Source organism: Notamacropus eugenii, chromosome 4 (assembly GCF_028372415.1).
Source record: "Notamacropus eugenii isolate mMacEug1 chromosome 4, mMacEug1.pri_v2, whole genome shotgun sequence".
Classification (NCBI taxonomy): Eukaryota; Metazoa; Chordata; class Mammalia; order Diprotodontia; family Macropodidae; genus Notamacropus; species Notamacropus eugenii.
In genome coordinates, this window is record NC_092875.1 from 244521772 (window position 1) to 244535858 (window position 14087).

The 14087-nt window shown below is 40.9% G+C and overlaps 1 protein-coding gene across 4 annotated transcripts in view; it reads left to right on the forward strand.

Moving 5' to 3' along the window:
- Positions 1 to 6954: 6954 nt before the first annotated feature.
- Positions 6955 to 14087, forward strand: part of THOC1 (THO complex subunit 1) — a 63676-nt gene continuing 56543 nt past the window's right edge. For all 4 annotated transcript variants that reach the window (XM_072604344.1, XM_072604345.1, XM_072604346.1 and 1 more), the window contains exon 1: positions 6955 to 7052. In XM_072604344.1, coding sequence (XP_072460445.1) covers positions 6999 to 7052 — 54 coding nt within the window. In that variant the 5' untranslated portion in view covers positions 6955 to 6998. The remainder of the gene's footprint in view (positions 7053 to 14087) is intronic.

Below are 14087 nucleotides of genomic sequence, written 5' to 3' on the forward strand. Positions count from 1 at the left end.
TTCCCAGGGTTGTGAGAATCAAAGGGGATAATATCTATAAAGTATTTAGCACAGTGCCTGGTACATAGTAGGCACTATCTAAATGGTAGCTATATAGATACTAATATTTTTTGTTTCTGCATCTCCTGAAGTGTCCAGCACAGAGTAGATGCCTAATAAGTGTTTGTTGATTAACTGATTACATATTGTAACTATATACTCATGTAAAGAAGTCTAGGAACCTTAGCTAAGAAATATGATCAAGAGTATTTAAGAGAATCAAAGGACGGGAAACCAAAAGTAATATTGTTGTAGGATGACCAGGACATAAAAAGAATCAGATAAAAAATCTTCAGAACATCACAATCCTGGCAAAGAAACATGATATTGTCGTCATGGGGAATTTGTACTATCCAGACATCTGCTGGAATTCTTTCCTAAAAGCAAAGCAGATAATGAAATTTTCACTTACCTTAATGATATTCACTTCAATCAATAAATATTTTAAGACATGGAAATGTTGCTGAAGTAGAAAAATCGACCTTAAAGGCAAATGACTGCCCCATCTTAAGAGTTTATCTTAGTGAAAGTGAGGAAAACCATGCAATATGATCTGCATTTTATGACCTAAATTTTGGGAAAGCAAATTTCAAAAGGTTCAAAGAAAAAACACGAAAAATCAACATTCAATGGCCTAATATTTTTGCAGGGAAAGTTGTCCCTGAAGGATGGGAAGTTCTTTAAAATGAAATTCTGAAAAAAGAAGCAAAAATGAATGCCGTAAGCCAGGGGAAATATAAGTATTCTGTAGAAACTGACATAGACATTCATGGAAATAACTCATCATTGACCTTAGAAATTAAAAAGACAAATACAGAAAATAGAAGCAAAGGCAAGTAATTGAAGAGGAAGCACATTAAAAAAATATGTCAGGAGAACCTTAAGTTCAGAACAAATGGGGAACTAATGCTGAAGAAACTAAAGTTTTTAAACAAGGGCTCTACTCTTTTAGGTGAATTCTCTGTAGTGAATTTAAGAGAGTACAGATGAGAGGCCCACAGAGTAGGCAAGCATGGATGGGTTGTAATCTACATTTTTAGAGGGAATTCCTAGCTAAATACGATTACAGATGCATTGGGGTATTTGAGAAAATTGAGTGTATTGGCAGCAAGGGGAGAAAGAATCAAAAAAGGGATAGGACAACTATTGGGAATGGATGGGCTGATCTAAATTTATAATAGAGAAAAAAGAATTAACTAATATTTTTCTTCTGTTCTAACATGGAGAATGGCATTTCAACTGGAAAGGTCAGAACACCAACGATTAGCTGGAAGTGAAAGCCCAAAATAAATAAGATGATCAGGTAGTATCTAGTAGTCTTTAACTATGAATTCTGAAGCAGTCGTATACTAAAATCGTTTTTTATTTATCATTCTTATCAAAACTCTAACCAGTTCCTAACCCATCCCTGGGCCTATCTGATCATCCTAGGACTCCTCTTTGAAGTGATTAGGATAATGCTCAAATTAAGAGAAGGCTTTGCTTACTTCAGTTAATGGAATTACCTTATGAGCTTACCTTTGAGTCTTTGAAAGGAGTATCCTCAAAGGAAACAGACACTTTTAGATTTACTAGCTATCTACTGCCTCCCAACCACTCACCAAAATACCAAAACAAAACAAACAAAAAACCCTCCAAGTGAAAGCAGAAGAAAGAATACTTGAAGACTGTCACTGAAGCTGGATTAGTTCCTTGGCTTGAGACCTCTGGCTCACTCTGCCCACCCACCTGTCAACCTCAGTGTCTATCTTCCACCCTTCTGGCTTTGATCCCCCAAATGTAGTCTGTCCTCTCCTGTCTGTGCCCATGTCTGGCCCCTATCCTTCCTCTAGGGTTCCAGCCAGGGTTCCTCCTCATGCTTTCCCTTCTCTGTCCCTGGCACCCGCACCCCTGAATCGTGTGCTCCCTCCCTCACTCCATAGATGGGTGGCCCACTTCTTGCCTCCCTCTCTTGTCCATGGGCATTAAGTTACTTTATGAAGGGGGTCTGTGGACTGGTCTATAGGACTGCCTACAGTCAAAGAGGAATTGAATAGTTTCAGGAAAATCATTCCTTAAGATATGCCAAAAATTAAGTGACTATTTTTGATAGAGGCTGTCATCTAAACTCTGAACCCTTGCTCAATCTTGATTGTAAAAGTTTGTCTGCTGTTTGAAACTATAAATTGTAACTCCAAAATGGACTATGTTCAAGAGATTTCCAAGGTTATGAGGAGTCTGGATTATTGTCTAAGCAAAAAAAGCTTAACCTAAATTAGCAAAAATTGTTTTTATTAGGCTTGAAACTAAAATGAAGGTTACAAAGTTTTCTTCCACACTACAAATTAACCTTGGAGAGTACCTTTAATATGAAATTACATCATGAAAAAAATGTTTTAAAAAGGTAAAGCAACTTTAAACCTATGAATGTGTTGACTCAAAGTATGTTCAAATTATTTTGAAGAATTCAGCAAAAAGATTGTTTCATTTCCCATATTTTAATAGAGAAGACAAAGAATTAATGGCCACTAATAAACAATTAACCCAAGCTAGGTAAAAGGAATATTCTGATTGAGGAAGTCACAGATTTTAAAAAAAGCTGGAGGAGTGGAAGGAGAAAGAAAAAACTGGACAAACTCTAAACAACTCTTCTTTCTGAGTCTTGGAGAAGGGTGATGAAGTTGAAAGAGTTTGAATATTTTCTATCCATAATAGCAGAAACTGAGAAACTATGCTTAGTGAGGTGTATGCATGAGGGCAAAGGCTAGAATTAGATTAACACTAGTGAAATACATAAAACAAATAATAGGATATGTTTGACTAAAAATCAAACAATAATAATATTTAATGTAACTGAATTCAATTCCCCTACAAAGAGGATTTTAAAAGTATGACCCTACAGTACGTTGCCTACAGGAAACACACCTAAAGCATAAGGTCAAATACAGATTTAGAACAAGAGGTTGCAATAAAATTTACAATTCTTTAGCAAATGCCAGAAAATCGGGAGTGGCTGTCAGGATTTGAGACACAGCTGAATTCAAATTCTCAAAGGAGAAAGTAATGGGAAAGACAAAGAAGCTGTATCATACTTAAGGTACCTCAGGCAATGAAACAAAATCATATAATTTCCTAATGTGAGACAATTTTTTCTAAAACAATTTTTATTATGAATTTAACCATTAACAGTAATAAAACTCCATGTAAGACAAGGGGCTACTTCTTAACCAAACTCTTTAGCCTTTTAAAAAAACTGATGCTTTTATATTAATTTTCTCTCCACTCTCCTACTTAGTGAGATCTCCTTACAATCAATCTATCAATCAATTTGCATTGAGTTTATTCTTCCACTAGCACCTCTAGTGTGAGGGCTTGCTGGGCCCTTTTCAGGGCTGCTTATCCACCTTTGGGGTCCACCTGCGACTCAGCTCTCACTGTGACTCCAAAATGCTATAGCACGGTACACTGCCCACACCCTGGTAAAAGTGTCTCAGCAGATGGACAAAACCAGGGTGAGAGTAACCAAAAGGCTTCACACCTGTTGGTGAGTTAGGAGGACATCTACTCCAAGCATGTGAATGGGTAGATGAGAATAATTTATCTCAACAGGGACAGGAAGATGGTTACAGCAGGTGCTGTGGAGGGCTGAGAGTTTAGTTAGGCACTGCACATGCCACTGTATCCTGAGCTGTTGCCAGTTGTGTTGACTTCTGTCTTGCCACTTGACTTAGATGACTCTGGAAGAGAGAGTGAGGCTGATGACTTTGTGCAACTCTGTCTTCACTTTAACCTAACTTGCTCAAACAACTCATCACCCAATGATGTCACTGGCCCTATTTGAAAATGAAGGATGAACAACAACTCTGTGTCCAGCTAAGCCCTGGCAGGGTACTAAAAAAAGGCAAAAGACAATCCCTGCCCTCAAAGAACTTACAGTGTAATGGGAAAGCCAACATGCAAACAGATACATACAAAGCAATCTATATATGAGATAAATAAGAAATAATTAACAGAGTGAAGGCACTGGAATTAAGAGTGGTTGGAGAAGGGTCCCTGGAGAAGATGGGATTTTAGGTGAGACTTAAAAAGAAGTCAGGGAGGTTAGTGGGTGGACATGAGAAGTGAGAGCATTTCAGGCATGAGGGACAGCTAAAGAGAGTGCCTGTAGCCACAAAAACGGAGCATTTTGTTCATCAGAACAACCAAGAGCCCAGTGTTGCTGGATCAAAGAATATATGCAGGAGAGTACGTTATAAGAAGAGAGAAGGGGGATAGGTTATGAAGGGCTTTGAATGCCAAACCGAACATTTTGTTTTTGCTCTTGGAGGCAATAAGGAGTCACTAATAATTTATTGAAGAGGAGTGACATGATCAGAACTGTGTTTTAAGAAAATCACTTTAGTAGTTGAATAGAGGATGGATTGGAGTGGGGAGAGACTTGAGGCAGGCCAACTTACCAGCAGGCTATTGTAATAATCAAGGTGTGAGATGATGAGCTCCTGTACTAGTGGTGACAATGTCAGAAGAAGGAAGAGGGTATATTTGAGAGATGTTCCAAAAGTGAAACCAACAGGCTTTGGCAACAGATTTGATATGGTGTGTGTAGTGGGGGAGTTGGGGGGAGAGATGAAATGAGTGACAGGACTACAAGATGACTCCTAGGTTGCAAAGCCAGAGGGATTGGGACAATGTTGTTAGCCTGCACAAGAATATGGAAGGTAGGAGGTAGCAGAGGATCAATGAGATTTGTCTTGGACATACTGAGTTTAAGATGTCTACTGGACATCTGGTTTAAGATGTCTGAAAGGCAGCTGGTGATGGGAGACTGGAGAATCAGCAATGAGATAACTAAACCCATGGGAGCTGATGAGATCACCAAGCGAAGTAATATAAAGAAAAAAGAGGGCCCAGGACAGAACTCTAAAGGATCTCCACAATTAGAGGGCATGATCTGAAGGATGATCCAGATAGGTAGTGTCCTGGAAACCTAGAGAGAAAACAGTATCAATGAGGAGTGATCAACTATGTCAAAGGCTGCAGAGAGGTCACAGAGAATGCAGATGGACAAAAGGCCATTGGATTTGTCAAATAAAGAGATTAGTAACTTTGGAAAGAGTAGTCTCAGTGTAATGATAAGATCAGATGCCAGATTGTAAGGGGTTAAGAAGAGAGAGAAGTGAAAGTAGAGGCCTTTTCTAGGAATTTAGCCACAAAGGATAGAAGAGATATAGGATGGTAATTAGCAGTGAGGGTTTTTTCAAGATAGGGGAGACAGAGAGATGTTTGTAGGCAGAAGAAAATGAGGCAGTAGAGGAGAGATTGAAAATAAATATGAGTGGAGATGACAGAGGGGGCACATTAATCTGTTGGAGACAATGGAATGGGATCCCTTGAACAACTAAAGTGTTGCCTTTGGTAAGTCCTTTAGTAAGGCTCCTTCATTATGTGAGACAGGGGTGAAGAAGCAGAGCACAGAAGAGAGAGAAGGCAGCAAATGTCTTCAATTTTTTGTCCCCTAGAAAATATGAGGCCAGATTCTCAGCTGATAGTGGGGGAGGGGGAGCCATGGGAGGCTAGGCTAAAATGTTTTGGAAGAAAAATTAAAAGAGCAGTTCAGCAAATTTTTAAAGAAAAAATAAACTGCTGTTTCAAAGACTGATAGGAAAAAATAGGACACTAGACATCATACACCAAATTAAGATGAACAACTTAAAAGACTTCAAAAAAATGCTGCAAAATATGGAAAGAATCCACACCCTCCTCAATTCTTATCTTCATAACTCTGCTATGGCACCTGTAACCTCTTTTGTAAATCCTTCCAGCAATTCATTTGCCAGAATGAGCATTTAAATGTGCTTTAGGTCAGGCTGTTACATTAGATGGTTTTGCTCTTTGCTTAACTTTTTTTAAGGGAATGATGGCACCACAGGGTGAGGTGGAAGGAGAGCCGCTTACTGGGAAGTAACTAAGACATAAAAACACATCAAATTTTTTTTTTAAATCACTGAAATAGAAACATCTGGTCACCACAGACTTGTCGGATGACTGCAAACAAAATACCCCCCTGTCCTTTTTCCTGTTGACTCCAAACCCGCTCACCCTTGGTCTCCTGAAGCAACAGGAAAGAGAGAATTCAAGGAAAAAAGAGGACCAACGTACCCCCCACCCCCACCCCAAGCGCCAAACGGCCCAGCAACAGCTCCCCGGACCTACGATCTCCCCGGTGCTGGCACTGCACCCAAGCTACGCCTTGGCGGACCGGCAGTAGCTACGACCCCAACTCCATCTCTCGGGGGTCCCTCCGGTGACGAGGCCCTCCAAGGAGAGGCAGGCTGGGGGCTTCATTCGAATCCAAGCTTTCCCGGCTTGTTAGCGCCCCCCGGGGGACGGGCTTTAGGGACGACTTCGAGAGCCCGGGTCGGGTCACTTCTATGCCCTAGGGAGGCCTCAGGGTGGACGGCGAGCTCAACGGACAAAGGGGCAGCGGGGACAAGAGGGGAGCAGCAGGGTCGCCCCTTCAGGAAGCGCGACAAGGGTGGGCCGGAGGGGGGATTCGCCCACTTTTGCTCCGGCCCGGACCGCGTCCGAGCTCTCCGGCGGCGAACGGGGCTCTGGAGAGGAAGGGGGCGGGCCTCGCGCCACAGGGATCACTGAGGTGCTAACGCGAGAGGGAGACACCTTTTCTCCGAATCCCGCTCGATACCAACGGACAGGATCCGCACAACCACCAGGTGTTCCGGGGCGAGCACAGCCCTCGCGCCACCACCGCTGGCAGAACACGGAAACACCTCCTTCCTTCTGCGGCCGGCGCAGCGATACCGGCCCCTCCGCCAGAGCTCCGCCCCCTCCGCCGACGGCGCATGCGTCCCACACAACCGCCCGGTGCCGCTCTAGCCGCGCAAAGGAGCTCGCTGTGTGCCTGGGACCCTGCGTCATCAGGGGGCGCCACGGCGCGTTAGCGGGCACGCGCAAGCGAGAAGATGTCTCCGTCGCCGCCTCTCTTCAGTTTCCCCGAAGCACAGACTCGGTTTACGGTGAGATGTAGGAAGCGGAGGGGGTGGCCGAAAACCACTTTTTCCCCTTTCTCTCCTCTGCCTTCTCCGTGGTACACCGGCTCTCCCACGGGGAGGAACCCAGAGCAGGGGACGTGTGTACACAGCGGCGTTCTCTACTGGTTTTTTGGGGGGAGGGGCAGGCTACCTGGCCCTTCAGCGCGCGCGTCTCTGCCTCCCCAACCGCGGCAGCATTCCCACTCCCCGCGTGTCCCTCGCGACTCTCGCCACACCTGGTTCCCCACGCAGAGCTCCTCCGCCGCCTCCCCATTGAGGGTAGAGGCGGGAAAGCGCTGGCGCCGGGGGCGGGTGGGTGGTCAGCCTGTGCCTGAGGAGGGAAGACAGTTGAGGGCTGGGGTGGGGGGCTGTCACTTAAACGTGCTGCGTCTGAGAACCCCACAGCTCGCGTCCGCCCCGCGCCAGCGTCGATCGTGAGCTCGGCGGTTCGTTTGCCTTCCTTTCGCTTTTGGCTAAAATCAAGGGTAAATTCCGACTTCCAAAAGTGTGAAGCGTCTGCTGTGTCCTGAGGCACCCTGCTGGGTGCCGGGGGGTAGATGGGACATGACAGGTCATGACACAAAATAACGTGTGAAGTGGGCAGAGGCTGCAGCACGACGCGGGGGAAGTGCTGGGGGAGATCTCCTCGTGGACTGAGAGTGGGTGTGGAGAGGGCCCGCTGGGAAAAACCTGCAGGTGTTCCGCCTAGCTCCGTCGTGACAGCGCTTCACACTCACACCCCCTCCACCCCCCACCCCCACCCCCGGGACTTGGCGCCTGTGTATGTACAATTATGTCAAATTTTCTTTTTACTGGACACTCCCTCCACCGAGGAAGATCCACAGGTATCTTTGCAGGTGAGGACACTGAGGTGTCGGTTCAGCGACTTCTTCATTGTCCCCTCTGGTGGATCAGGATCTCAAACCCAGATCTTATACCTACCTAAACTAGGGCGATTCCCCCCACCATCCCACTGCTTATTTAGCTATTTTCTTCGTTTAATGCTGTTAGATGACTCATACCTGTTGTACAAGATTTGATTGAGTAATTAACATACTTAATTACATGGTCATGTAAATTGGTGCAGAAGTAGGAGCTCTAAAGAAAAAAACTGATCCTTTATGCTGTCACTGTATAAATTTCCTTACATGCTGATGTTTTCTTTGCAAAATGATTTGGGGGAGGGGGGAAATAGTAGATATGACATTGGTGTTATTTTCCATGCGTTCTTTTTTCCAAGTTACTATTTAAAATCGATCCCCTAGTCATTTGTAGTTCTTCTAAGAGGAACCACTTAATCATATTCACTGTCTAGACCTGGTGTGTATCTCCTTTAGAGGTCTTCAAGCAGAGGCTGACTGATCATTTTGTAGGACATATTTTCTGCTGTCAAGTGGACTACATGTCCCAGCTCTCAAATTCTGTGATTTTGTGACATCATCTTATCTACCCTAACCAATGATCCTTTCCCTTATTCGAGCCTCCTCTTTTTCTCAACATAATTTTTTAAAAACCCATTTTGTAGTCCTTAGCATGTTATTTATATACTTACATGTACAGTATAACTCATTCTGTATTTTAATCTTATTCTTATGGGACTAGGTCATTATTTTATATAATCAATTATTTTGGTTGATTGGTTATTTTCCTGTGAATCCACACAGGCTTTTTAGACAATTCTTTTCTCTCTTCATTGCAATCTTTTCTCTTTGTGTCTTCAGCATTTTGTTTTTAAATCCCTTCTGAGCTTTCTCCATAGAATTTTAGGTAAGGGCATTCACTTTCTGAATTCTGAAGTTTGGCTTCTCAAAATCTAAGGTTCATATGAAATTATGATAAGCTTTCTGTTTCCTTAGGAGAAATTCTGAGATGCAGGGATATCCACCTACAAAGTTGCCCTCATTTCTGTTTCAGCAAACTCCTTGTTGGTTAGATTCAAGTCCAGTACCTTGTTGCTTCTACATTTTGATTGGTCAGTAATTTATTAACTTTTTTTCTTTTGGACATCAAGAGAGACAGCTGGAAGATGAACTGATAATTGAAGTCTGTCATCACTACTGTATTATGTGTCAATACCCAGCTTTGACCTATTTCCCAAACTCATTTACTTGCTCCTTCTGTTTAGGTGGTCTGTTGTATCCTCCCATGGCAGTATTACTATTAAGAAGAGATAGAATGATGGTGATGATGACAGAGGAATAAGGGCTATCCAACATTTAATTTGCTTTTGTTTTCTTTGTCAAGGAGAATGGTGTGTGGATTGGAAAGGACAAAACAAAAATGGCTCCTAGAGAGCTGAAAACAAAGAGAAGTAAAGAGATAGAGAGCATCTTGGTACAGAATGTTATACGCTGTCAGCCATGGTGACTTTCATTTGTTTTTGCTTAATTGTTTGTTATAGGGAAGGGTTCAGTGGAAGGGAAAGAGAGTTAATCATTCAGGAATGACTGTGATGTATAAAAATCAATAAAACCCACTTTAAAACCGATCTTGGAGAATAGAAGAGATGCTACAGAAATGGAGAAGGGCAAATACCCTTTCAAGAAAGGGATGAAGGAAGCTGCAAACTATAGGCCATTGTTTGACCTTGACTCCTGGCAAAATTCTAGACATATATTATTATAAAGATGGTTAGTGAACGCCTGAAAAAGAAAGTAATGTTCACAAAGAGTGAGTGTAGCTTCAGCAAGAACAGGGCATGCCATTTTAGCCTCATTTCCTTTTTAGACAGGTAATTAGCCTGGAAAATTCAGGGAATGTTTAAATGTAATTTATTTAGATTTTAGCAATGTATTTGACAGTTTCTCATACTCTCCTGGTGGATAAGATGGAGACGTATAGGCCAGATGATAAAGTATTTAGGTGACTTCAGACCTGTTTGCATGACTGAACTAAAAAGGTAGGTCATTAATGGTTCATCATCATTTTTGAAGAATGTCTATAATGGAGTGCCCAAAGAGTGTTTTTGTCTCTCTGTATTTAATATTTTTATTAGAGACGAATAAAAAATAAATATATATACATATAAACATGTTTATTAAGTTTGCAAAAGGCATACAGCTTAGAAGCAGTTAGGTATAGTGGAAAGAGTGTTAGACATAAGTCTAAAAGAACTAGGTCCTTAGCTGCGTATGAGCATGGGCAAGTCATAGGATTGTAGGTTTAGAGTTGGATGGGACCTCAGAGAGCATTTGGCCCACCTCTTTTATTTTACAGTTTTAGGAAACTGAGGCCCAGGGAGGTTAAGTGACTTCTCCCAATTTATTTTGTATTTATGATATACATTCAAATATAGAATGTGTAATGAATGTTGTATATTCTGTATCTGCAAATATATAACTGTATACACACATACCAGTAGAATATAAATGCTTTGGAAGCAGGGAGTGTTTTATTTTTTGTATTTGTATTCCCAGCATAATTCCTGACCCCTGTCACCAAAGAAATGCTTTCAACTATTTATCTTCTTGAGAACAGAACTCTTCAATTTTTGTCCTTATGTCCCCAAAATGTAATACTTTTAGAAAATTTAGGAGCTTAATAAATGCTTGTCAGATTGTATATTTTTAGCTTACTCATGCTTGGTGGTATTTCAGAGCTGCATAGGGTCTGCTTAACCTACATAGTATTCAAAAAAAAAAAATCTCCAGTTGCCTTTTCCTTCTTGCGTATAAAACAGTACTATCATCAACTTCTGTTTCCACTGAGACCTTTACCAATTTACAATTCCGAGTAATTCTTCTCAAAAATCAGAATGAACAGTTTAGAAATTGCTAAGGGACTAATAATTACTACATGTATTCTTCTGGTACATTTGTAACACCAGTGGTTTTGTCACCCCAACATTTATTAAGTGTCTACTATGAAAATGAGAAGTTGTGTGGTCTAGTGGATGTGTAACAAATGATTATTGATTGAATATGCAATGTTATATAGGTAGCATCAGAGACAAGATTTGAACTCAGGTCTTCTAAGGCCAGTGCTCTTTCCATTTGCTTCTCTGTGGTGAAGATCAAATAAGAAAATATACATAAAAGATTTTGTAAACCTTAAAATGCTATGTAATTTCCAATTGATACTAAATTAGCATTTTAAATGATTAAGGATCTAAAAAGATCTTGATATTGGCAACGTGAAATTTAAGATTAAGATTACATTTATGAAGGATGAATGAAAAAGTCTTATATTTGAGTTCAAAAAAATTTCATAAGGTAAGGGAAATATGTTTAGATTGAGGGTTTATTAAATGGTGTGTTCACAGTGCCTATATAGCTAATGAATTCTCAAAATGTTTTAATGAAGGAATAGTGCTCAGAGTGAGTAAGTTGATAATCAGCAAGGATTTACTATGTGCCAATTGCTTTACTAAGTACTGGGGAGACAGACCTTTTAGACCTGATGGTCTCTAAAGTCCTTTCTGTCTCAAAGTCTATGATTCTGTTGAAAAAATGGAGGGATTTGCTAGTTTTCTCCAAGTGTTTGAAGGACTTTCCTGTGTAAAAGGGATTAGATTTGTTCTGTTTGACACTAGTGGACAAAACTAGGAATAATTAGTACAAAATACACAGTTAGGTTTTAGCTCAATATAAAGAAGAACTTTGGATGCAGTCCAGCTAAATATTAGTAAAATGTAAACTTCTTGAAGGTAGATGTGATCTTATATCCATATCTGAATCCCTAGCCCCTGACATAATGCCTTGTACATAGTAGACAATAGTAGACAATAAATACTTGCTTGCTTAATGGAATGAATGTATTCTTTCCCCTTAGGATCATAGTAAGTGTTTATTAAGGACCTGCTAATGTGTCAGAGACTGTGCTAAGTACTGGGAATACAGACAAAGGTATGAAATAGTCCCTCAAGGAGCTCACAGTTTAACAGAGGAAAACAACACATAAAAAGAAGCTGAAAAGCTGAGGAGGAAGGTGGTAAGCTACCCAGTTGGGGCCATGATGAACTGCAACCAGGATGGGAAAAGATGTGAGGAGGCAAGAGTTTCAGAGTAGATATCAGCTTGCAAAATGATAAGTTTCTGGAGATGATCAAGTCCAGAAGAACAAATGGATGGAAAGTAGTGAGAAGAATTCTCTGGGTTCTCTTAAATGATGGAGGACCTGGGAGTATCTCTCCAATGTCCACCCTCTCCACTCAGAGGGGGAGTGACACAGGAGCAAGGGTACTTAGGAAGTGGGAGTTTTAGAGTTGATTTCATCTTGAAGAATGATGAGTTTCTGGAGATGATCTGTAATCCAAGAAAGCAGACAGGTGGGAAATGATGAAGAGAATTCGCTAAGAACAGGAGAGAAGATGGTAAAAAACAATGACTAATAAATTCTTGTTGATTGATTGATTACCCAGTGTCACAAGGTAATAGTAAGCATAAGAGACAGGTTTTGATCTCAAAGCCACTTTTCACTTAACCTCTCTGAGCCTTTGAGAGTGGACGTGGCTTTAGGAAAAAATAGCTAGCTTTTATGTAGTTTGAAGGTTTTGTAAAGCTATTTACAACTTGTTTAATTTTCTTCTCACTACAACCATGAGAGGCAGGTGCTATTATCCCCACTTTACAGATGAGGAAATTGAGGCAGACAAAGATTAAGTGACTTGTCAAGAGTCACACAGCTAGTTAGTATCTGAGACTGGATTTAAACTCAAGTCTTCTTGACTATGTACTCTGTCATGTAAACTGCCAGTGTTGAGTCCTGCTCACTTGCTGTTGTGGTCAGACCATTTAATCTTACAGTCCCAAGACAACTCCCTTAAACTCTCAGTTACTGAGTCGCCAGGCTTTGTTAGCCTGGTACAGTGGAAATGACTTGGTTATGAAGTCAAAGGACCTAGGATCAAATCATAGGCAATGTGGGGAATAGCTGAACAAGCTGTGGTATATGAATGTAATGGAATACTATTGTTATAAGAAATGATGAACAGTGGGACTTCAGAGAGGCCTGGAAGGACTTACATGAACTGATGCTTAGTGAAAGGATCAGAACCAGGAGATCATTGTACGCAGTAACAACTACAGTGTGTGAGGAATTTTTCTGGTAGACTTCGCCCTTCACAGTAATGCAAGGACCTAAAACATTCCCAAAAGACTCTTGAGGCAAAATGTCATCCACATCCAGAGAAGGAACTATGGAATTGGAACACAGAATGAAGCAGAATATTTTCTCTTGTGTTATGTTTTGTTTGGGTTTTTCTCATGGTTTCTGCCATTCATTTTAATTCTTCCATGCAACATGACTAATGTGAAAATATGTATAATAACATATGTAATATGTATAATAACAATATGTGTAAGATTGCATGCTGTCTTGGGGAGAGAAGGGGGAGAAAATCTAAGACTTATTGAAGTGACTGTAGAAAACTGAAAATGTAGTGATGTCATGATTGTAGAAAACTGAAAGCAAATAAATTAATTTTAAAAAAAGAAAAAAACCAAATCATAGGCAATGATATGTCCTACTTGGGCAAGTTTCTTAACCTCTCTGGGCCTCAATTTTCTCCATAAAATGAGGGTTTGGAGCTAAATGGCCTCTTTCTTTCATCCTTAGATCTGTGATCCATTCATCTTTAACTCAAGATTCTAGATGATGAGTTCCTTACAGGTCTGGGTGCCAAAAAATGTACAAAACTTTGTTCTAGGTCATGAAAATACAAAGGAAAAAGAAGCCATCTCTGATCTTAAGGAGCTTCCTTCTGGGGAGATATAACATGTTCACAGATAGTTACAAAGTACATAAAGTAATTTTAAGATACAGAAGAAGGTGCTAACAGGTTTTTTGGAAAAAGGGACAGGAAAGGTCTTGTGTAAGAAAAAGGTAGCCACCTGAGCTGAGCTTTGAAGAAAGCTAGAGTTTCACATTGGAAAAAATGAAGATGTGATCCAGGCATGGTTTGTGTAGTATTAATAAGTCATGTCATTAGATTATGGTTTGTGCAGCTATATTTCTGTTCTTTGAGTACTGGAACTGGACTAACTCATTTGTCAGTGAAGGATGCATAACTCGAAATAAATT